At 38.0% G+C, this 25,772-nt stretch overlaps 1 protein-coding gene across 4 annotated transcripts in view; it reads left to right on the forward strand.

Annotated features, from left to right (window-relative positions):
- The window catches only part of OSBPL8 (oxysterol binding protein like 8), a 95,035-nt gene that overhangs the window by 34,407 nt on the left and 34,856 nt on the right, over window positions 1-25,772 (forward strand). For 2 of the 4 annotated variants that reach the window (XM_051626265.1, XM_051626274.1), the window contains exons 3-4: window positions 2,899-2,935; window positions 8,432-8,569. In XM_051626265.1, coding sequence (XP_051482225.1) covers window positions 2,899-2,935; window positions 8,432-8,569 — 175 coding nt within the window. Of the gene's footprint in view, window positions 1-2,898; window positions 2,936-8,431; window positions 8,570-20,335; window positions 20,562-25,772 lie in introns of those variants that run through there. The other 2 variants (XM_051626291.1, XM_051626283.1) reach the window with 2 other exon arrangements.

Raw genomic sequence — 25,772 nt, forward strand, 5'->3', positions numbered from 1 at the left:
AAAGTACCTTTTTTCCTTGAAGTATAGAATATAGATCCTTTTTAGTGATCAGTCTTGCAGATTGGGTTAGTGGTCCTAGATTTAAATGTAACATGATTCATCTTAGTGATTTACATGTATAATGGATTGCCTTCAGGAAGTTTGTCTTCAGCAGGATGAAAACCTAACTTGGCTTTAAAATGGGCATTTTAAACTCAATTGAAAGTTTAGGTGTAGGTTTAGATTGTAAATCCAGTAAGTTTTTTTAGAAAACATAATTTATAGTGTGAGATTCAGACGTGCTAGCATGACTTTTTTGCTTCTATGCTAATCTTTCAACAGGAAAAGGATTTTATTTTATTGGACAAGTTGGCAGGTATAATTTTATCTTTAGTAGCACTTCTTATAAGCTTTGTTTCTGAGAAATCTATGACTAAAGATTGTACTTTTTTGGAGCACAGAGCTACTTTTGTATGAAAACAGAATTACAACTGCTGTCTTGTGATAGTTTATATTGTTGGTTTTATTCCTTCCTTAGTCTAAATCTAAAACTTTACTGGAAGGAGGGCTAGGTTTTGTATGTTTTGGTAGCATCATTTTTAACTAAATGTGCCTCAGCAGAATCTAAATGAATCACTTAGTGTTGAGAACCTGCCTTGTCAAAAAAGAATTGTTCTGTACTCTATAATCAAAGTCATCAATTAAATAAATGTAAAATTAAGAGTAGGTTGTGTCTCTGGAAGTAAGTGTATGTTTCTCTTAATTTTGTATATTTAGAATAAAAATTGTGGGAGATGATGAATAGAAATGAGAATATTATTTTCAGAGAAAACAGTGTAGTAGTAAAACTCACATTTTGTTCCCTTAGGGGTTTGAATCCCTGATTTGCAATGATACGAATTGCAGATGATAGAGCTGCAATAGTCTATTGGGACATGAAGAGGTCTTTTTGGCCAAAATAGTCTCATTTCATTATCTTATAATCTTGCATCAAGATTTGTAAATGTATATTCTACAGGTTTTAGATAAGCAGCAGGTCCAAATTGTTCTAATGAAGAGAAGGAGTTGACCAGCAACCGAGGCAGTTTGGTTTGTAAACAGAATGTCTGTTGTAGAAGATCAGGGACAGAGTTAGACAGGCTTGTGTTTCAGCCTCTGGCGTAGGAGCTGTTTGTACCGGTTCATAGGATTAACCATGCAATGCTAAAATATTTACATAAAAAGCCCCTGCATCATCTCGGGTGACGGGCTGCCCTGCTCAGTGGTGTCATGTTGTATCTTGGTCAAGGCTGCGTGAGAGGCAGGCAGTGAGACGCAGTGGTGCTTTTTCACTCTTTGTTTCTTCAAGGCGTAAGTATGCACTGTGAGAGAAAATGCTGTCTGAGTCTCAGAAAGTTCTGATCCTGTATGTCTGTTAACAACTTACTTTTCCAGTTCTATTGCTTTCCAACTTACTGTGTGAAATAAAGCAGACCAGTGCTACATAGTGGTATTCCAGTCCTTCAGTCAGTTGCTGGATCTCTGTGCAGTTACAACAGACTCCTTTATCTTGCTCTCTCGTCAGTCACTATTCTCTTAGATCGAAAACCAGCATAGGGTAATACAGTTCCAGTCCGAACCTAAGTTGTTTCTTAGTCTGCAGTATGTTACCTGTACACTAAAAAGAAACACTTTGCCTTGAAAATAGTTGGATTCTTGAATGTATTTCAAGAAGCTAGTGCCTAAACCTGTCTGTTAAGTTCATGAGTTCCCGTAGTAGTGTTTCACTCTTTGACCTAAACATAGTCTCTGGCAGGTATAGAAGGTTGTTTTCCAAGTGCACTTAGAATTTATTTCAGCTTCTCTTGTTTAATCAAGTCCTTTTCCAGAAAGTGCAAGATTATGAAAGCAGGATTCCCTCACCTTTCCAATTATGTGTACTGCAATTCCAGTATTTTTATTGCAGTACTTTGTTTGCATGTTGCAATGTCAGTTTAACACCCTTACACCCTTAGGCAGCTGTGAGGGGTAAAAATCTGTGTTTGGAGATCAGGAGTGTGAGACAAGAATCCTGCTTGCTAAGATTTTTATTTTTCTCCTTATTTCCTGCTGTTTAGTCCTGATAAAATAGAGGTTGGATCCTTTTTAGGGCAGGACAAGGTTTTCTCCCCTTTATGGAGCTGAAGTTTTTTGTTTGGGGTATAGAAGATGTAGCATGTTTGGATTTATTTTTTTTTTTAAGGAGGAAATATTCATGCTGATTAGTATACTTTTTTCTCCTTTTCTGTTTCTCATGTGATTCAAAGGTAGTAAGTAAATCCTTTAAGACATTGGTGGAACTGATCCTACATCTGTACGTAGCTGAGCACAGTGGGATCTTAGCCCTCGTTGTGGCCTTGGGTAGCAATGATTTATAAAATATTCCAGATCAAATACCAGAAGGGAGTACAGACTACTACTATGTAATTACTCTCCTGTAGTGCCTCTATTTGATGCACTCAGTGGGACAGAGATATTTTTTTCATACAACTCAATCCTTTGGAAATAGGTTGATGTAAAATGTCTGCTTAAATTTTCAAGACTGCGCTGCTTGTCTTGCATCCTCAGCAATTTAAAGTGCTACCTGTTGCTGATGGAGAGGTTCCACTCAGAATTAGCAATTGGGGCAGCTGCTGTTTACTAACCATATATGATGATGTCTTCTAATAACGGCTTCTTTGTAAGCATATTTGATAGTTTTGTTGCTTCAACTTTTCTGAACTACTAAGTGTCTTGAGGCCTTGCCTTTGCTATTGAGGTGCATGGTGTATTCTAGTTATGAACTAACACTGTTTTCATTGTCCTTCTTTCCCGTTGCTGCTGCTTTTGTGCACTTGCTTCTTCCTGGCCTGGATATTTTTTGTTTGCTGTTCTTCGTTCTTCAATTGTATGTGTATACAGCATCACGGTGATAACAGAGACTCTCATGGACCATCAAGTAAGTGACTCTCTTCTGTTACAGTATGTTTCACATATGTTCATAATAGTTAGCATATGTCTTTGCATATAGGCTTCTGGGCTAAATACTAGGTTTTCTTCTGTGTTGTAATTGAGAAGCTGAAGTACAATGAAAAAACTGCTGTTGAAAAAGTATTTTACCTGGTGTACTAGTCATCTAAATGTTTCCCTACATTAACATGTTTGTTTTTTTTTTAAATGGGAAAAGTTTATTCTTCATGTTTCCCAGTCATAGCTAGAAAAAAGTAAGTCTTTTAAGTTACTTACCTGCAAGAGAAAAACATATTTATTAGTTAGAGATGTAACTTTCAAAGGTTATTGTAGTACAGATAGTGAAGACATGGAAATCATAGTTCAGAAACAGTTTTATTTTTGAGCCTATCTGTTCATAGTGCTAAATGGTTCACTTAATATCAATAAATTTACATCTTCAGAAATGAACAGGTGTATATACTGTAATACTCAAATAAGGATTGGATCTGGTGTGGCAATAGGGAAAACTTCAGTGTGTGTATATATGTGTACACACAGCTGAAGACTTATTAGTGCCATTGGCTTATGGCCATTAGTATGATCATATGATCAGCAGAATAATTGGCTGGGATTAAGAATTTGCATATCTGTGTGTGGAAGGGAAGCGTGCAGGGATAAATTATTTATTTTTTGTGAGAGATATGTGCAGAAGCCGTGGTCTTCGCTGGTGTTACTTATTATAAATACTCAAAAATAATATGAAATTAAATTATAATAAACCTCTTCTTATATCTGATGTCCTTGTGCTATTTTCAAGAGTGTAGGCACTTTCACATGCTCATTATAGAAATAGAAGAGCTGGGAACCTGCCACTTCAGATATTTTTTTAATACCTTTATCTGAAAAAATGTCCATAAAGACCCCACTTCTTGTTTCTTCTGATGCATGAGTCTTACTGACAAACTATATGTTAGTAATACTATAGCCAGTATGAGGAAACTGAAGAAAGCAGGTATTATCAACTCTAACAGTTCTGTTGGTATTGAAGTGTGCCCTCCAAAGAGTCACAGGAAGGCTTTGGTATTTACTAAGTGATATTTCTTCTCTAAAATAACCCTCTGCTCATCTTCAAGGAGATAGATGGTATGGGGTTTAAACTCACTCAGGTGAAGGGAGGGGATGAATGGAGATGATCTTTCTCTTGGGTGAGTGCTCTGAAGCCTGAGTGAAGGTCTTAAAATAAATCATCACTTTGAGGGCTCTGAGTGGAAAGAATGGTTGGCAATTCTAATATTTTTTCTCAGACACATTGGGCATATGCCTGCCGAATCCACCCTTCAGGTTATGGAGATGGCATATGAAAGCTAAGAAGGGTTGGAATCCTAGAATTGTTTGAGTTGGAAGTGACCTTAAAGATCTAGTCCAACCCTCCTTCTGTGGAAGGGTCATCCTCCATTGGATCTGGTTGCTCAAATCCTCATCCAGCCAGGCCTTGAACACTTCCAGGAAGGGGGCATCAGTAACTCCTCTGGGCAACCTTTTCCACTGTCTCACCATCTTCATTGTAAAAATGTATTTTGTATGTCCAATCTAGATCTGCCCTCTTGCAATTTAAAACCATTGCCTCTTGTCCTGTCTCTACAGGCCTTGATAAATAGTCTTTCTCCATCTTTCTTATAAGCCCCCTTTATATATTGAAAGGCTGCAATAGGGTTCCCTTGCAGCCTTCTCTTCTCCAGTCTTAATAACTCAAACTGTCTTACATTTTTCATAGGAGAGGTGTTTCAGCCCTCTGATCATTTCCATAGGTGAGGTGTGCCTGAAGAATATTTAAAGAAAAAGAGATATTTTGGTTGTCCTTACCAAAATTCACTAGAAAGTGTGAGTGCTTTGAAGATTCCTCAGAAACAGAGTGTGTCTTATGAAGTACAGTGCAGGTACATGGGGACACATGAGTCCAAAACTTTTCAAGTTTCAGGGGTTTTTTTTGAGCAAATACGAAAACATGTTTGACTAGGAGCGTAATTTGTTGATTCACACTAGCTTTCATTTCACATGTGAGCAAGGTTGCTAGAATAAATGACCATTGTATTCTTTTGTAATGAAATTCCAGGATAAAATAATTAAATTCTTGAAATGAGTTCAAGATTAGCTACAGGACCATCAAACATTGTCATTAAAAAGTTGTCTTATGTACCATACATATTGATAGTGTTTAAAAAAATCAATCCATCAGAAGCTATAAACAGCAGCCAAGGAGCTTCTGATGTCAAAAAAGACAGGTCAGCATGACTGATGTAAGGTGGTGTTTTCTGAGCATCTTGGTGTGAAGAAGAGTTGAATGGAAGATGCTAACCACTAATGTCTTTAGTCTTAAGCTCAAAGCAAACCAGATGTCAGAAAACAATGACTAATTAAATTAAACTTACTGTGAACTTGCCTTGTTAACATACTCAGGCTGGAAAGACATCCTACCCACAAAAATACCCTCTGAGCAGGCCTAGTGAAAAGTAGAAGCACTGCCACTTTAAGTGGAAATGAAGAACTAGTTAATCAATCATGTAGATGAATGATATCAGTATATTTAGACATAAGGTAATTTTGCAATTTTTGTGTGTAGAAGAAACCCTGTGTTACAGGTAAGGGGTGCCAGCTTTGTGGGTTTATCACCTAGCACCCCTTTCTGCACAGAACTGGAATAAAGAGATACCTCTACACTGTGTGTGGATTGGATTATTGCACACCGGGTAAATTGACTCAGTTTTGGGACAACACTTCCGTGAACTGCTGAGTTATCTATTAATATGCACTAATTAAATCTACTTTCTTTATAAAGATCTGCTTCCAAGGGGTAGGTGTTTGATTCAGTGGCATCTTCAAGACTCAAGCTTGTCACAAGCATAACTTTCCCCCTCCTCTCTCCTTTCCAAGTATTTTTTCCTTTTCTTTGTAATAGCTTTGTTTCCATCTATCTTTTAAGGTTCCAGAGCTCCTGCCATTAGATGCTTAAGGTATATCTTCACCGAGATTATTAACTTTCTGAAGATCCTACTGATTTTATAGCTGTAATTACACAGCCACCTCTAAACATCAGGTCATTAGTCAACCTTTTATATAAAAAAGATGAAAGCCTTTTAGTAATCTTACTCACTATCCCCTGGACAAAGCAACATTTATGTTCTGCCTTGCATTGTCTTCCCTCTCACCCCAAAAAGAACATCTGAGCCATCAGGGTGTGACATTTTGAAGGAGTTTGACGTCTTCCTAGTGGCAACTACAGTGTGGATAGACATTTATATTCTTAACTGATTTATTACCACTTTCTTAGTACTTGCATAATGCTTTGTATAAAAAGGTGATTTTAAAAGTCTCCTACTAATCATCCTTCAGCTGTACAGATTGAATTTCTCAAAAGCCCACTAGATTTAAGAAGTTTATCTTAAGTTTTCAGGCATGCAAAGTGCTTACCACAAGATACTATGTTAGGTAATACATAAATGTGTTTTGTAGGAAAGGAGCCTTTCTGACAGTGCTAGCACTCCTTGCCAGACCCACATTGAGTCTGCAGATCAACGGCAGAGCAGGAGTTTGCCAGTGAACTTGAAGCTTGTAACCCTCTGAGTGGTACTAAGTTAACATAACAGAGTTCGGTTCATGCTGTGGTAGAACTTGTGTGTGGAGAGAGCTTGCTTACTCTACAGGTTACTGGCCAGTGCTACTGCAGAAATTGCTGTGTCTTGACTGGTTAAAAAAACTTGGGAATTTCCAAAGTGTAAAGCTTAAAAAAAAGTTGGTGCTGCACGCTCCGTATTTATAAATGGGCTTTTTGCACAGGTCACTCGAGAAAGCGTTGTTAGTGCAATTCCTGCTGCAGAGCAGGTCTTCCAGGTGGCTGGCAGCACGGCAGGCAAGGAGCCCACCCACAGAGCCTGCTGCTGTGGCTCTGGGCTGGCCAGAGGCACCTGTGGAGCAAGGCAGGCTGTGAAATCCTGTCCCTGTAAAGCTAAATGGCCAGTGGCGCTTCAAGAGCAGGTTTCAGGTAGTTGATTGAAAGTTGGTGCTACTTCAGTGCTCCAGAAATATTTTTAAAACAAGTGAGTATAGCTTATCCCCCTCAAAGGAACCCCTATTGTGTGAGCCTGTGAAGCAGCTGTTTACTAGCCCTCCTTTTATTTTCCAGTTCAGTTACTGGACCTTTTGTGGTGCAGTCCCCTCCCAAGACTTCAGTAACTCCCCTGGTTGCCTGCTTTCCACTTTCTTTTAGTGGCAGGAAAATAAAAAGCTAGTTTGGTGGTCCTACAAGAAAAGCAAAGTCGGTCACTACTTGGAAGTATCGGCCTTTTGGCAGTGACAGACTTGAACTCTGAACTGGTAAAATGAGCTCTTTGCCTCATGTATTTTTACTGGACAGCTGCCTGCATAGGGTGTGGCTTGTCTGGAACAGAGCTTTAGATGGTTTATCTGATACAGGATGGTACAGGTGCATATCCTGGCATCCTTGCATTCTTCATAATGTGCTGAAAAAATGTTTCTGTTCCTGTAATCATAGAGTTGTAGATTGTATTTAGTTGGAAGGGACCTCTATAATAGTAGAAATACAGCTAAGAGGAGGACCTCTGTACTTTGCTGGATTCCATCCAGAAAATTAAACCTGCTTGTTTAGATCCCATGAGTTTTAAAACTGTTTGAGGAAGCCTTGGATACTCTTAAAATGAGCCATGTTATAAGTTTCCAGTCTTTTAGGCAAGATCTTCTTTAGTAAGCATCCTTTGTTTCCATCTCTGATCTTTTTGTCAGTATATCTACTTCCACAGGGCAGGTGTTACTGAATCAGCCATTCTTCCACTATCAAAAAAGGTACAGTTTTGTTGTGTGCAGCTTAAGGAAATATTCAGACACCATAAACAGGATGGCTGGCCAGGTCTTACAAATAATTAGAGTTACACACAATCACACAGAATCATCAAATAAGTCTTTCAGACTGGTAAGGTTCAAGGAGAGTAACTGCTCTGCTTTAAACCTTTCCTTTGACAGAGTCTATACGTGATCTGTACATGGTCTTTGTTAATAAGACTTGTTCGTTGTGGTATATGTGTGCATGATCATCCTAGCTTTCTGGGACAGTGGCACAGCTTCATCTGGCAAGCTGTTTCCTGGGTTGGCTGTATTGTGGCTGGTTAAACCAATATCACAAAAGTGGTGAAGGAAGCAGGATTTCAGAATTTAACAGTTCAGTTTGTATCTGTATTCAGTAGCAGCCTTTTCTACCTCCTCCTGGTTTTTATTTTCACTTTCTGCCTCGTGTTCTAGACCTGTCTTGTCGGCTCCTTTCTGCTGTCTTCTCCAAAGCAAACCTCTGGTTTGAAGTTCTCATTTTCTAGAACAAAAAAATTTGCAAGACACCATTTGAATACCAGTTTCATAAATAGAAGTTGTTAATAGGAATAGAAATCTGTACACAAGCACAGAACATCATTGAATGAGCATCCATTTTGTATTTCAGCGGTGGTAACAAACAGCGATGAATCACAGCTTTTAACTCCAGGGAAAATGAGCCAGCGCCAGGGAAAAGAAGCCTATTTTACTCCAACCAAAGAGTTACTCCAACCATCTCTCAGCCCAGGAACTACTCACAGCCATGGTAAGGCAAAGTTATTTTTATAGAGGTTTTAAATAACTTAAATGCTGACATTAGTTATCTGTATCAAATGTTAGTTCAAAAACATTGCCTTCACAATAAAGAGGTAAGGAAGAAAGCATATTGAAATATTGTATGTAATTCATTGTATCCTTATGTGTTAATCTGAAAGAGAAAAAAAAAGGCTTTACATGGGGCACTAGTTTCTTAAAGCATGCTATGATTTGTGGGAGAACAGTCCATGTGGTGGTAAATCATTATCTGTCTGTAATGCAATAACCAATGGTTATGTTAATGTCTGAGGTGTCTTAAGTTGTGTCTTTACGCAGAAGTGTTATGACACACCACCTAAGCCTGGAATCTTTAAAGAATTTTTAACAATTACTTGTACTGAAAGATCCTTCTCTTTAGGAAAGGGGGGGGAAAAAGTCTCAGCTCTACTTTTTGCCGGCTTTCAAATAGTCCCTCTGCCTTGCTGTTGAAAACAAACTTTAAGTGAATCCACATGAACTGATTGGATGCAAAATGAAACTGGGCAGCAGACCTGACATGTTGATAGTCTGTTTAAAAAACAAAAAACAAGCCATAATTGCTCTTCTTGTTCTTATTTGCATTTGAAACTATTTGTGTTGTCTATTGCCTAGGATATCATTAGGCATGTTTGTTATGGTGTGTGGAGTCCTTAGTGAAAACTTCAGGCTTTTGTAATTAATGTTCTCTCTTTTTACTCTTGGCAGCCATGCTAGTCATCTCTGCTTCCTTAGTTCTTGCCACCAGTAATATTCCTAAGATTTATTTTTGGTATGAGCCTCCCTAACTCCCATAGTTGACTTAGAGTAATAGAGGCATTTTCTCAGGTAACTTTGAATAATTTTCATGTTTTCTCATTAAGTGCCATTCAAAAACCTTTGGAACCAAAGATAGTTTTTGCTGTGTTGAATCTGATGGTCTTTTTAGTGTATTTTAAGAATTATTATGGTAGTATTTTCAGTGCTATCTACAGCTGGCTCTGATAATTTTTTTTTAAAACTGCTGTTATCTCACTGGAACAGTTCTTGATGTTCTCTTGTGGTGTGCTTAGTCTGGAATTATTTTCTGTGGAATGTACATATTTAACTCTTTCTAATTTTTATTATGTTTAAAGATCTTTTTTTAACTCTCTATGTTGTATTTTGTTTACTGCTCTCTGTGTTGTATCCTTTTCTAGACAAATATTGTAGTTACATATCTGAATACTGTAGTCAAGTCTTCCTTGTAATGTTGCTATTCCCACTAATTTCTAAAGGCAAACTATTATGCTTTTTTAAGGCCTTTCACTCATTGAAGTCATTAAAACAGGCTTGCAAAGCACTAAGACTTGATTGCACTATGTCATACTCCTTGCAGATAATAGTTTTTCTCTTCTGATTTTTTCTCCTCTGATTGTTCCAGGGCTTATGTAAGTGATTTTAAACTGGTTAAATGTATCTGTGCCCTTAACATCAGTCCTCACTGGCTTAGTCTTGCAGGAGTGCTGCTGAAAATGAGGCTGTCGTTTCATGAACTTGCAGTTTCAGTACTAAACAGGTATGATGTGTGGGCTAGGCTTCAGCAGTGTTTAATTACTAACTTCTAGCCTTATCTGCAACTCAAAGAGGTGTAGGCTTGATTTTTCTGGAGGTGGTTGACCCACATTTAGAAGTTGGTAGTTATTTCTACAGGGAAATTACAGTGCTGGTGAAAATGTGAACTTAACTACATAGGGAAAAAGATGCTGTGCAAGCCTGAAAAATGCGAAATAGAGTTAAAAGTGATGGAGGACTTGAGGCTGACTGTTGCAACTGAAATCCCATTAACAAGAATCTTTATAATATACCTGTAGTGTTGTATGATGAGAATATGCAGATATATAAGAAATGTTTAGATAGGATTTTAAGGCATTTTCCGTGAACTAAATGGAGATACTTTTAGTCACTGGCATCTGGACGCATCCATAGAAGACGGGTAATTTACATAAACAATTCAAAAAACATATAGGCACAGGATAAAAGAGAATGGAAACAGAAAAATATATTATGCAATTTACAGAGAGCTGATGATATATATAAAGGGGAGCTGTGGCATGGGTACCTGTGTTTTGCCGCTGGACAGTTGCATGTTGTTAGATGCCATTTGGCCACCGTTACTTATATTTCCTGCTGCCTGAATAAAAGAGCCTCTGTGGGAAAGACACTTTTGTATGGAGCTTGTGGCCAGAAATAAATGTGTTGGAATAAAAGGAAATGAAGAAGCAGTCTTTGAAGCAACCAGCATTTTGGTGTTAGTGGGGAAACACCACCACGTGTCAGTTCTTTGGCTGGCCAGCACCGGTCCAGAGAGAGACATGCTCAGTGCCCGTCACTTGGAAAATCTACTGAAACAACCTTAATTTGTGTCTTCTGCTTGTGTTTCAAGGAAGATCCTAATTACAATATTATGAATAGGATTAAAAGTAGATGAGAACTTGAGTCTTAATATGAGGGAGTGGAGATAAACATTTAATGTCTGAGTCATTGGCTTCCTGTTTGGAACCAAGGGTGAACCATGCAACATGTCATTGTGAAGCTGTAAGTGGTACATATTTAATTATTTTAAGTTCTCCTATGTATAAATGCTGGGTTTTTATTTATGTGACTATAGCTCTGGATTTCAGAAAGCTTCTCTTTTCCTGTACTTGGGTTCTTGGTTTAAAACATCTTCCTTCCTCACTCCTTTCACACTTGTGAGATGGAACATAGTATGTAATCTGAACCAGAGGACAGGAGTCTTCTTTTTAGAGTCCAGTACAGATCTGTTTTACAAATGTAGAGTACAGCTTGATCTGGCTGCATTGTCTAGTGCTGGTTCAGCAAAAGTCTAGTTATACTGTCATTGTTCTACAAAATGTTTGCAGGAAGAAGTTGCACCTTCTTATTTCATAGAATGTTGTTAAGATTCTTGAAGATACGCTGTCCTTTATTCTGAGAATGAAGACTGCCTTTTCTTTTAGGCTACAGACTGGCTTTTAAAGGTGTGGAGGTCAGACTTACTTCCATAGAAAACTTCAGCAAGGTTGTTTGACAGAAATATGTTAAGAAAACAGATGGTGAGGATTGTGCGTATTACGCTTACCCCAGTTTACATAGCTAATTCTGAATTTAGTTTTGAACAGCTAACTCGGCTGTATGTAGCATTGGTTCTGAGACTGACTTGCAGTTTTAATGATTGTGGATTTATTTCTGCTTTGCCCATCGTTAGTTATCTAGAGTGTCAGAATAAGCCAATCCTAATCGTAATGCTGCAGTTAAAACTTGTTCTATAGAATAAATTATTGCGCCTCTAAATGTCCATGGCTTTAAGCTGAAGAATACAAAAATTCAAATGCCATCTAGTGCAAAAACTGGTAACACTCAGATGTGTTGAGGGTGAAGAGACAGAGTGGGAAATGATCAAACAGTGATAAAGATTTGGCAAGAATTTGCAAGATCAAACTTTCTGAAGGAAATCTGTCTTTTTTCCCACATGCCGTCTTTAATTCTAACTTCTGAAGTTTTTAATTGTCCTTGCATAACATCTGCCAAGTTAGTCCTGTCTCTTGTCAATGCTGTGTATTTCATGTTAATGATGCCTTCTGGTGTGTTGTATGTTCAGATCATTGTCGGTTTCCCTAGCCTTATCTGCTAGGGAAAGAAACCTTTCTAGTTCTCCGTGCTTTGAACATACTAAATGATTGCAGTGCATTTCTTGCTAAATATTTTATTTAGAATTGTCAGGCTTAGAATTGGGCCTAAATAATTCAGTAGCCTTTAATGGAAACTTTAATGAGTTAACTTTTGCCATAAAGCCTTGCTTACTTTTGTGAGATGGTGTGTTTTCAAGCTCTTTAGAGAGCTGCTGTGGCCTTGCAAACTCACCAAGACCTTTTTTTTCCTAAGTGTAGTGCATATAGATATTAGGACGGCTAAAACATCTTTCCATTCTGGCAGGTGACATAGAGATTGGACAGTGGTAATTTTGCTCATTTTCTGTGGTTGTGTTCTGTAGTTGAGAACATTATTAACCTTAACAGGCAAACAACTAATTTGATCAATATTATTTTTTGTTTTTTATTTTTTAACCTACTTAAGTGTGACGAAGAGGAATCGTTGACAAAAGTATTTTATTACAGTTAAAAAATGATCATGGAAAATATGGAGTCTGAGACTGTCTTTTCAGATGCTATAGAGCAGAACTCTTCTCACTTCATCTAAGCTGTTTATGTTGTTACAGAAGTTATCCCTGGTAAATTGGATTCTTGTAAATCTTGTTAACTCAGACTTACACTGGGATACAGCTTTATTTATTTGATAAAATGGATTAATAGAGAAAAAGTGTTTGCTTAAAATTTATGAAAAAAGATACTGAAAGTCTCCTTAGGAAAGGATTTCAATATTTTCTAAGTTACAAAGATTTCACACTTTTTAATGAAAACAGCATAAATGCTTAAATAATGGTGAGCTGTACTTATGGTAAAGAGGGAAATCTAGTTAAGATAGTACTAGTAAAAATTTTGTAATAGAATGTTTGAGAAGGTCTGACTATTTTTTCACCAGTATTCACGTTGTCTGTTTATGGCTTTATTTAATGAGAATTTGTGCTGTTGTTATTTGTGTGCCTTTTCATGTATATGTTGCAAAGTATGTATGGTGAAGTGCTTTTCTTGTTTTTAACTTTCTGGTAACTTGCTTGCTGGGGAGGTAGTCTTTGGCTTATTTTTTAAGATGGTGTGGAGGTGAAAATCCACATGAAGGAAGAATGGATAATTGACAACATTCATTGCAGATTTTCAGATTAGCATCATCCAAAGCTAAACAGTAAGAAATAGAGGTGTTTGTGTTGACAGCGCTGTATTTAGTAGTGTAAGGCTTACAGCTCAGTAGATAGTAAGATTTTGGAGCCCTAGTTTCTGTATTTCATGTGGGTAACAATGACCTGTGCAGACAAGCTTTCTGGCTTATGAATAAGCCCCAACATCAGCACTCAGTTTTTTTCCTATCTTTATTCCAAATGTTGATGAGATGCAGACAGGGTGAAAATGTGAGTAATACCTTGGAAAAGTATGTTACAATGATGAAGATTGAGGAGAAGTTGTAAAATTAGTGTAAATCTTTGAGTTACATTAACAGGTTCTTGCTGTATTTTTTTAATATATTTTCCTTTTTTATTTTTTTAAGTCATTTGGTCAAATAAGGGTAGGCAATGGAGCGTGTGCCCAGAAGGAGCTTGAGCTGAACTAAGAAACAGGATCTGCCACTCCTTTCCAGTAGAGTAGTAGTATGTCCTTGCATATCATCTGCCAAGTTAGTCTTGTCTTTTAACTTGTCAGTGCTGTGTATTGCATGTTACTGTTGCCTTCTTGTACTTTTTGTGTTCAGATCATTGTTAGTTTGCTTGTGCCTTATCTACTAGGCAATGAAACCTCTGTAGTTCTCTGTGCCTCGAACATACTAAATGATCCATTTGAGTGAGCTGTTCAGTGAAAGAGTCTAGAAACTGCTTCCTAGAACATATACAAAAAATGAGGGAAATCAGTAAGTTTGCAAAATGACTAAAATGTATTCTGTTTTATGTGACTGAGAAACAGAAATGTCTTAAGTGCAGGGAGGTGGAAAGCAGAGTTATGGGTCTCCCTATAATGATCACAATGAATAGGAAGAGGGAGGTGAAGCTGGTTTTGGGAGAGACTAAGGGCATTTTTGACTGTGCTGAGCTTGTTTGCTTTGGAGTAAACATAAAGGACATATTTGGATTTTAATTCATAGGACTAAAGTGAAGGGATGAGATGCCTTTGGAGTCATAATGCTAAAAAAAATACAAGACTTGAACATTCCTGTCTACCCAAGGCAGCTAACAAGTTAAAGGTGGTTTAATGTAGATTTGTTGAAATTGCAGCCTTTAAAAACATTTGTCTCAGGGGTTTGACTCAGTTGACAGCTGCAATTGCATCATATTACATTTGACCAGGTGGTAAGAAATGCCTGGAGCTGCTGACTCTCCTCACTCCTGTTCTGGCTCTCTGGTGGTCAGCAAGCAAGAAGCTCTGGAGACGTAGCGTACATCTCCTCTTACCAGCTGTCAGGGGAAGACAGATTACTGTGCTCCAGTGGAAGGGAAGATACAGCTCTGTGTCAGTGAACTCGAAGCCTTTTCAAAGTATCGGTAACTCTTCCTGAAATGGGCACTTGGCTTTGGTCCTTTGGCCAGGTTTCTGCCAGGGGGTCACAAGAACTTGTTTGTTCAGGTGGGGGCAGGAGGCTGAAGCCACAGTGGAGGGGCGATGCATTGGAGCTGGAGAGAGAAATCCTGCATGCCTGTGGTTTTAGCAGATACATGCATTGAGCATGGGAGAGGCTCTGACTCCACTGGTAGAATACTGATGGCTGCTTCAATACGAGATCCCACTTTGTTTTCAGCTAGCACTTTCAAAATGTTAATGCTGCTTTTTGGTAGTGGTATTTGGCTCGCAGATGGTAAAATCTTGCCCATCTATCTGTTTCCAAATCAAGCCGTTTTCTGCGTAGTTGGATTAATTCTAATCTTTGATAATGATTTCTGGTTTTCTTCTCAAGTTTTCGTTGACTTTACTCTCTATATCAGGACAAACTTAGTCATGCAAGTAACTTCATGCAATCTCCTGTTTCCCTCCTTTATCTATCCTTTGAATAGAGAAACTGAAGAATGGCTAAATAATTTATTATCTTGACACAGTAAAATTAACCTATTGCTAAGCACATCATGCTTTTTTGCCTCATTTCATCTTTACATTAAGTCTGTCTCACTGTCTCAACACTAGAGAGCAAACTGCTAGAATGCTTGTTGAGGCTCTTTGACAAGCTTATTTTTTAACAGTTCCAATATTAACAGTAAATACTACTTCTGAAGTTAGGCACATTCTCTGACAAGTACATGCATCTAATGTTAACGCTTTTGCTTTCTGTTGCATGGTAATTTTATCTAAAACCTTGCAAGCCCTTGCACTTGGAGAGTCTTGGTCTCTCTTGCTGTATTCTTGGGAGGTGTTTTAAAATTGTCTTACCTCGTCTTTTGATAACAAGGAAGTGTTTTGTAATTAACAGGGTATGAGAGCGTTGTGGACTGGTAGTCTTTTACTTCTTCAGGTAGTTCTGGACTAAAGTCTATTGTATTGCTGAGGGAACTGATGTGGTCAGTTTTCAGTTTTATGACAGAGCGTACCTCATGGAGGTGAAGCCCTAGTTCTGCAAAACTGTGCAACTTATTTGGAATAGCTTTAGTGATGATCATCTCAAATGGGATGTGAGTGAGGTTCTGGACACAGTAATCAAGGAAGGAGTTTGATCCCTAGATAATCTCGGTTTTGGTTGTGTTACCAGACTGAATTTCTTGTGAAGTGTTTTAAGTTCTGCTGAGAGAAGTTAGTCTCCTGAATGTATTATCTTGACCTCCTGCTTTCTTACTGTAATGCATATGCTGACACATTCCTCTCTGCAAGTCATTCATTGTGTGTTTATTAAAACTTGCCATTTCTGAAATGCTGCTCCACCCAGTATTTGTGGCTTGGGTAAATTGCATGTACTCCCTTCTGTGTGGGTTATAGCTTTATGGAAGTGTGTTGCCGGGTTTGAAAGGCACAGCAAGACTCATTACTGTGAAACTTCTTAAGCAAGTTCTCTTTCTCCATGGCAATCTCCGCAGAGCTGGCCTCCTTGAACCTGAACTGTGACCTTGAGAATTTCATAAGGGCTAAGATGAAAACTGTTGAAACCTGAGCAGTGAGCAGGCCTATTTACTTTGGGTGGGAGGAGCTGAGCCAGGAGCGTTAGCAAGGGAGGAGGTGCAGCCAAGTACAGTTGCCAACAGTGCACTGGGAGCCTTGGTGTTCATAACCACTCTCAGGCATGCCTCTGGGCTTCCTCCTCAGCTAAACTGCACTTGGAAATATCAGAGAACAGAAGAATATTTGGTGAAAGAAACTTAGCCCTGTAAACTAGTGACACAGCTTGAAGCCTCGTGGTTCAGATGTCTTTTTTCTGAATCATATATTGGTGTCTGAAGGCAAGTATATCTTTAATACTCTCTTTGCTAAAAACACTTAAAGTCCATGTGCAAAAAACAGGTGCTGGATAAAACTAATTTATAGGTATGATGGTCTAGCAGTTTATTTTTTCTGTTTCCTGCATGCTGCAAAGAGTGTGTCTATACTACATGTAGAGAATTATTTATGATCTTTTCTTTTCTTGGACTAAGGGGAGGATTCTACTGGAAAATACAGTGTTGTCAAGGTGTCAGGGCAAATTATGGTCAGACTTGAAAAGCAAGTCTAAAAAGCTCCCATCAGTTTTCTCTCCTCCTACTTCTCCTTATAGCTTTTACAGAATTTGTATTAAATAAGATTTTTGGTTTTCCCTGTATGCCTCTAAGGGGAAAGGGATTTTTTTTACTTTCCATATTTAGATCTACTCTTAGTCATATAGTAGTGTCAGTATTAGTTTGTGTAATATGTTCATTCTTTAAAACTTCTAAACATCCATATTAAAAGGATTATTACATTTTAAATTCCTCAGTAGGATAATGCAGAATGTATTTGATTTGTGTTCAGTTTCCATGCTTGGATTTCATACCTGTATAATTCAGAGAGGTCTTTTTTTATAAGCCCATGTTTTTTTCAGCTGTAAATATTTTTCAGTTGCAGAAAAGTTTTAAAACTAAAACCAGGCTTTGTTAAAAGTAGTGTTCATGTGCTGTTGTAATAGCACATGTCTTCTATTTGCCTTCGTTCTGTATACTGAGATTTAAATTTCGCCCCAGGCAATATTCTGGAAAACTGTCTTAAGAATGGGATTAGAAGTTGTTTTTTATCCAGCATTTATTATTATCAATCAGAAGCCCTGATTGAGTGGCTGATACGAGAAATGCATTCTGTCCTTTAGAAAATGCATAAAACAGATAAATTTTCCTCCTTTAAAAGGATCTGCAACAGATTGGCTGAGAATAGATTCTTCCCTCCACCCAGATAGATAAAATAAATATTTCAGTAACATTTTGGTTTTTTCTTCCAACTGATTCAGGTATTATATAAAATGGAGAAACTAAGAGACCTTTTCTCCCTTTCAGTGGCATATTTAGTTTAGTGCCTGCTTTCATGAAGTACTTCACTTTTGTTTTGTGGAGTCTTATTTTTTCATGTACAGGTGAACTGTGGCACACACCTCATGCATTTAGTCTATAGACTGCAGATACTTTCTACAGGCTTTCAGCAATTTCTGGATTCTGCAGTTGGACTTGGCTGTAGTTCTATTTGCGGATATTTTGAAACTGTGTGAACTTCCAAGGTGTGCATGTCAGTCCATTTTCTAAGTGTATCAATTATTAAGGCATCAGAAACTGATATCAAAAGGATAGACAGCTTCCTAGGATGTTAGTCTAAGGTCAATTAATGAATGATACTAATTCCAGTTTTATCAGTACATTGGCCTGTTCTATCTGAAGTTATTTTCAGGGAGGGCAGAAGATGAAAAGGGATTTTACAATTTTTTTTGTGTGTGTAATATGTGGGGTTAATGAAGTGCACTATTCCATTGTCATGTACAGAACAGGCAAAGAAAAGCACTTCCAACTACTTAAAAGTATCTCTATGTCTTTTCAGGAGTCAAATATATTGCAAGGAATTAAAAGGGTTTCTAAGAACTTTGGACACTGAGTGTATGGGGAGCAGAAGCCCCTTTAATATCACAGGCTTATACTCAAGTGTTACAATAAACTTAATCTTAGAATCACACCATGAAGAAGAATGCTCACTTTTCTTAAGTTTTACAGAGTCCTTTTGATCTAACAGCCTTTTGGTTGTGTGTGAGCTACCTCTCCTGCAATGTATATGGCTTTGAAGTAGTTGAAGCAAATAAGCATATATATATATTAGTATCAGTAGGCATAATAAATCACAAGCTGTGGGAAAGGTGCAGAGCTAGTGATTTTTTTACAGTTAATGCATGTAATTAACTGTTTTACCACTGCAGATTTAAGTGAAATATGAAGATGACTTCTTGGGGGGGAGAGAGATGAAGGAGGAAGCTTAGCTTAGATTTTTTTTCTTTTTCCCTCCTTAGCAGTGGTGAGATAGTCATATTTTGGCAAATAGCATACAGTCTGCCTCTCCTATGTTGCGGTTGAGTTAAAGCAGAAGGGACTTAATTGAAATTCATGGATAATGGCATCCTTGGTTGGGAGATTGCTTCAGAGAGAGGTAACATTAGCCTTATTGAAATTCCCAATTTTATCTACACAAAGATTGCCGTTTCACTTCTACATGGACAGAAAAAGCATAGGAAGGAGAAAGAGATATATTTTTTGTATTATTTTTATTTTAAATCTGTTCCCTTGGACAGCATCAGGGACCTGAGAGGGCATGGAGAAAAGTAAGTGAAAAACCTTCAGGGTTACATTGTTTCCTCTAGCGACTTTTTACTAAAAATAAGCATAAGGTGGCAGAGAAGACTGTTGTGAAGAACCTGGTAGGCTGGCAGAGTCAGGTTTGGTAGTGGCTCCAGAACTGGCTGGCACAGTGGCTGGAGGTAGATGCAGACAAAGCAGCATGGGTGGCTGGTGGTGGAGCCTCCTGTCAGTCTGTGCGACCCTGCCAGTATGATACAGGACACAGAGATGTCCTGATACCAGTGTCAGCAGAGTGTTCCTGGGCAAGGTCATACTGCTGACTCTAAAACTTGAGATAACAGACCCATTAACTGGGCAAGATAGGTCTGTAATGAGAGGATACGATTCCTTCTGTGTGTAAGGGTTTTTTTTTCTACTGCAGCTTTCTCTTGTTTTTAATTAGAAAAAATAAAAATCATATACTAAAGAGATTGGGACCAAGATAGTTTGCTCTGGTTTTTAGCTAAGAAGATAGATTTGGAGAAGTGATGTGGAGCTGTGTTTATTAGGGGAGGTCTGGGGGGGGGGAAGTAGTGATGTTCTCCCTCACATTTCCTCTTCCTTGTCCCACCATTCTGCTCCTTAAGTTTTTCAGCTGCTCTTCCTCTTCCTTTTGGGATATGTGAACAAGGACTGCTTCAGCTGAGGAAAGTATGAGACACAGTAATGGATAAATGGGCACAGGCCTGAATGCTCATCCAGTTTCTCTCCCTTCCTGTCTTTGAGGAGTCAGACTGCTTTGTGTATCTCAATATGACGGAGTCTTAGAGAATAAAAAGCTATCACTTCACCTTTTAAATAAAAATAAGAAAATGAAGTATCGGAAGCCATGACAATCAGTTGATGAAAACTAGCTAGTAAAATGCCTAAACAGGAAAGTTTGACATGGCTACATAACACAAAGCATCACTCTCTTTTCAGATTTTTGTTGTACACAATATCAAGTAGGGCAGCTGCATAGCTCATGAGTTGCACTTTGTGCAATACAAATTTGGGACTTGAAAGACTAATGGGAAAACAACTTGATTTAATGAATCCTTAAAACCTAAATAATACCATTTTTGTGTGCTTAGAAAGCAGAGATGAACAGGGCCAAAACTGAGATGCAAAAAATGAGACGTAGTGTATTTGTGGAAAAGAGGAGCTGAAGCAAAGCCATTCTGCTTTAAGTGTCCTAACGGGTTTGACAAGAGGAGTATAGCATTGCTTGGCTTGCTGCTGATTTGGCAGCCTCTCTTTCTTCACTGCATTTTTCATGTGTGCCCTTCGTTTGTTTCTTTTTTTTCTTGTGTATCTTACTCATCAGAATGTGAGGTAAAAGGCTATTACTGCAGCACCCTTGTTCCAACCAGCTAATGCTAACCAGCTTTCACAGAGAACATAATCCTTACACAAACACCTTCACTCATGAAGGAAGAGAGTCCAGTGCGACGTAGGTTTTCTTCATGTGCTGGGATTTCATCTGTCTTTTCTCCAAGAGCTGATGGCCGAAAGCTTGTCCGGAATGCTTCATTTGGAGGATATAACGAGCTCTCTCCTGCTTTATCAGGTTTGTTTTGGTCTTGCATTTGTTAAAATGTACAGAAGTGAATGTAATTTACACCTCAGATTTTTCATCTTGAAGGAAAAAAAAAAAAGTACTGAGATGTTGGTAGAAATCGGGAACAATATTGCTGGTATGCATTTAGATAACAGTTCTTTGTAGTTGCAGGACTTGTGGAGAGGCAAGTGTGTAAGTTAGGTCACGCTGCAGCAGATCTCTCTTTAAAAGGCATTTGTGTATTTGATACTGACTGGAATATTTGTTTTGTTTGTTTGGGCTTACATGACAAGTTCTGTGATGTGGTTTATAAATGGCTTAGTTCCTTGTACTTTCCACTCCCCCCAACCCACAGTGGACTTGCTTTAAAGTAGTAGAGTACAGCAGATTATTTTAATTTAATTACAGATACTAAAGAATCTGCATGCTTGTCATGAGTGGTTTGACATTAAATGGCGAGATAGAATGAGTTAGGGCTAGAAGCGTAGCATCGCTAAACTCTGTAGTGCAGGATTTTTAAGACATTCAGCACCAGGAAGTGTTTGAATCTCCTTTTGCTCAGATTTTTGTCACCTGAAAATCGGTACTGGAATATTGAAATTAATTTCTAGAGTTTAATGGTCCGTAATGTGTACTTCTGACACAGGCACCTGCATTCCAGCAGTTAACTTCAGGAAAGTTTGATGTATTACAAGGTGACCTCTTACCGAAAGAGTAATTTCATTGTAGAAATAGTACATTCTTACCAGAATGACTCTGTACGTGTGATTTGTCTTGTGCACGTGCGCATACACACTTTGCGTTGTCCCATGGAGCCAGAATGCCTGGGGAGGTCAGGAGTTAAAATAGTTTTTACTTTTATTGTATGGTTTCTGCAGAATGGCTCACAATTTGCAAACCCTGGTTCTGAAGCCATGGAAAAGAGTTGGGGTGCAGAGCATAGGGCAGGTTGCAGGCTGGCAATCAGGCTCCTCTCTGCATTGCTGGCTGGTGCTGGCTTGCAGAATCATTGGGGCAGTAGGCAGCTGGGAGCGGTTTCGCGGGACACCGCATTCCATTAAACCTCATGTTTTACCCTATAACATTTCCTATCACTTTGCTTCAGGAAATGACTAGCCTTCTACCAAGAATCTAACATAGAGTTTTATTCAAGCTGCTCATTAAATAAAGATCTCAAGGCTTTGAAATGTGGAGTTGGCAACAAGACAGGTCCTCCCTACCTTTAAAATAAATGAATGTGGTCTGGTAATTACTGAAACAAAAAGGGGTTTGTTTCCTATATGCTTCCTTCCTGTATGAGATTCTACATTAAAGCTGATAGCTGTCTGTTAGTGGATAATGAATGTCTTTCTAAAATGCAGAACAAATGGAAAACAGTGTTTAATGAAAGAAGTGTCAAGATATAAGTAAAAAATGTTTTATCTTTCAGAATCTTCCATATATGTGAAAAACTTAAACAATATTAATATGCTGGAAAGTATACTCTTCCAGTTTGGTTTAAGCAGGGAGTAGTTATTGCCTGTCTAAAAGACACTGATACAGAGATACAGTGAGGGCATTCTTTGTTTATTATTTTTTATTTTATGTGGTGCTTGCAAAAGAAAATGTGACCATGAGAAAATACATTACAAGTAGACTTTGCTTGCTCTTAATTTTTTAAAAATACTTTTCTTTTTTTTTTTTAAATTAATTTATTATATAACAGCAGTATTGACATCTCCCACTAAGTATAGCTCAAAATTCTTCCAGAAGCTTATAGTTTTTCTGCTCCATTACTTGTTCTTATAAACTGCATATGCACACTAGTAATCAAATCAGTCTGTTTGGAAGTCAGCAATATCATTGCTTGGCTTGCTATTTGTGATCTTTTCTTGCATTGCTTTTTTACTGATGCTGCTGTTTGTTGGAAAAAAGCCTCTAGTGGATAGTAATTCTTTCTTTCTTTCTGGATAAAATAGTTCTGACATTAAAAACTAACATGCTTTTTCTGATGTATTTTTTCGGGTATCCTAATTGCAGATTATATTTGTTGAGAGGTACCAAACCAGTATGTGAGATGTAGAAGATGTAGGTTGTTTTGGCTTTTCCCTTCATTCAAGATTGATTGAAAGGTCAGATTGCAGGCATGACTTTAAGGAATGATACCTGTGTTATGATTCAATTTGAAATTTCTTAACTAAACAGTTTTAAGATGTTCCTTACCTTATCCCAAAGAGTCTTTAACACTAACCTTACAGTGTATATACTTGTCATTTTTTGTCAAATACAATGTTTTGGAGGATTTTTTTCTTTTGCTATAGAGAGCATGTTCCAGCTCAGTCTCTAAAGAACTATCACTTGATTTTGTTTCATTGGCATCTTGCATATGTAGGATTCTGGTTGTTCCAGTTGCATGTATTTGTCAGGTTCTTGCGTCTGTCTGAAAGTTAATAATGAGTTTTCATGTAGATTTCGGCCTGCAAGTTTTGAAAGGACCTGCAGAGTGCTCTCAGTGGGAAGGTACTAATGGACATTTTCCCTTGGCTTCTAAGGTCATACCATGAAGTGTAGCTGACTACACTGGGGTTGGGATCAGCTTTCAGAGCCCATGGGGCCTGTGATGTTAAGACAAGGAAGGTCACACTGAGGGAACATCTGTTAAGATACAGTGTTGCTCTGATCACATGTCCAGACCTGTTGTAGAGGTCACTGCAGTGCAACCTGTGCTTAAAATAAAAAAAAGTAAAAAACATCCTCAAGTCTCTTCAGTGATACTGGGAGCTCAATCTGCAGGTCTGAAGGTTGACTCAAACTGCACTTGCTTGCTGTCCTCTAACTCTGAAAATTGTTGTCATGAAATTAGGCAGAAAATTATTGGCAAATCTAAGAGATACAATATAGAGGAAAATTATGGACGGGGACTGCATCTTCAGCTTCTGGGTTTCTGCATTGTGAAATGTGAGCTCAGGTTATCTTATTTAAAAGTTACTGATTTAATTACTGGATAATAGACAGTAAATAAGCTAAAATATTTAGCCTCAAACTACCGCTGATAAACACTGAAAAACTTGAAACATGTTCTTCTTATTAGACCCTGCCTCTAGCCTCTCATACCCTGGCAATCTCTGCTCCATATACTGACCTCAGTGACGTTTTTTGGTCAGTTTTTTGGTACTTTTGGGGTGAATAAAACTACAGAGAGCAATAATTGTAGAATCATCATGTAGAGGCACAGTTCTCTTGGCTGTGCTGTTGTCTTTGTTAGAAATCCATAGAGAAATCTTTGTCCATAATTGGGATCAGGAAGAAGTAAAACAGTTTTTCCCATGTTGGTTCTCTGAATATAATTGTTTTCATGTTGTTCTTTCCTTGACCAAGTATTTCCATGGCAAAGTAAATATAATCCTCAGCTTGGGCCCGTATATAGCTTTTTGTGATGTTTCAGTACAAATTTCCTATGTCAGAAGAAGTAAGAATTCTTATGGCATTGAGGTCCCTCCATCTTAACAGAGGCTCCCTGGAAAACATCCTCGCACTGGGTGAGACTGTCTGGATCAGCACCTCATTTGTTTGTTTTTTAACATACATTTTATCACACAGGGAGAAAAGCCTCCTGTCTGTATTCTGAGTGAGTTTCATCCTTCTAGAGAGAGGAGGGTTATGAGTAAGATGGTGTGGAATGTGAGGCGGATTGGTTGCATTTTCTCATGGTCCAAGATGAAGCTGTGCTAAGGTGTTAGAGGATCTTTAGCACCCTGACTTGGGATCTCTAGCAAACCCCTCAAACAGTCCTTTGATGTGTGTGTAAGGAAGGGAGCAGAGGGCGTGGTGACATGTTTATAAATCAGCAAGCATACCCACCTCTTGGGTGAGATACTAGAAGCAAGGAAGTGAAGTTTAGGGAGACGTGACTGAGCTGTGGTCTTCAGGTCAGTTTCTCTGAGACACATTACTTCATTCTGTTTTCATGGGTGATACCAATGAAAAGCTTGTTTATGAAAATAAAAGCATATGTATGCTCGATAAAAATTTGTAAAGCCTTTAAAGTTGTTGTGATTTAGAAAGCAAACTATGAATTATAGCCTCTCTTCTGTAAGAACAATCTGGATGTAGCACTTTTCTTCTTGATTTCCATTACTAAGTTTTTTGTATGTGCATATAAATAAGCAAGTAAAAACTGGAAAGCCATTAGAAAAAGCCTGCATTGCATTTTCAGTGGAACTTGGTTCCTAATTGAGAATTTGGATGTGGGGTTGAGGAGAAGGCCTCATCGTTATGATTCTGGTATGTGTTGGCCTAAGACTGCATCAAATTTAATAACTTCTCAGTGAACTAAGACAGATCTGGTGTCTAAGGCCTGAAGCAACATTGTTTTGTTTCAGTACCTGATGACTGGTTTTGTAGAAAATGTGCTTTTGTATTTGGTGTCATATAGGAAATGTGGCTTCTGGCTTCTGTATCATGACATGCCTTCTGGGGCTTTTCCAGATTACCTAGTACTAAACATCTGCCTCTCTAGGTACTTCTTCCCCATGGTCAAGTAGTCTTCTGTGTTATAGGTTCTCATTAGCCAAAGAAACCCATCATAGATATGTTGAAGAATTTCAAAAGGGTGGGTTTAATGAACTGTGCAGAGGGGAGCTTCTGTAAAGACACATAAAGGTTTCTTTCTCTAAAGGCATGTAAGGTTTTCTTTGTATAAGCATAACATGAAATATAATTGTTTTGCAGTATATAATGTTTAAAAATCTGATCTTAAAAAGAATCTCTGCAAATTGTAATAAATATAAACAAAACCCACAAAAACTGATTACCAGTTTACCTGATTACCAGGTTACCAGATTACCAGGCCAAAATGAAAAGAATCTTGAATTTTTTATGTAACTCAAAGACCAACCTAATGCCTCTATAACTTAGTGAAACTTCCCAAGGTGTGCATTTGTGATACTCATCTTGGGAATACACATCCTGTGATACATATCTAGGTCCTGCCGTGGAATTTCTGGGTATTGAAAGCTGTGGAAAGGTGAAGATACTAATTTAAAAATAATAATAATTAAAAATATGACACTGGACAAAGTACTCAACATTGCTACAGGGGAGCCTTTCCCCACACACGCCACTGAAGCATGTGAAATCAAACTGTTTCTCTGATAAACCTTCTCATTTTAGAGATTAAATACTAGTTTCTGTTTCATAGATGGAACATGTTTAAAGAGAAGCTCAGAAGAGCTTTTGGTG

The sequence above is a fragment of the Apus apus genome, chromosome 1 (genome assembly GCF_020740795.1).
Source record: "Apus apus isolate bApuApu2 chromosome 1, bApuApu2.pri.cur, whole genome shotgun sequence".
Lineage (NCBI taxonomy): Eukaryota > Metazoa > Chordata > Aves > Apodiformes > Apodidae > Apus > Apus apus.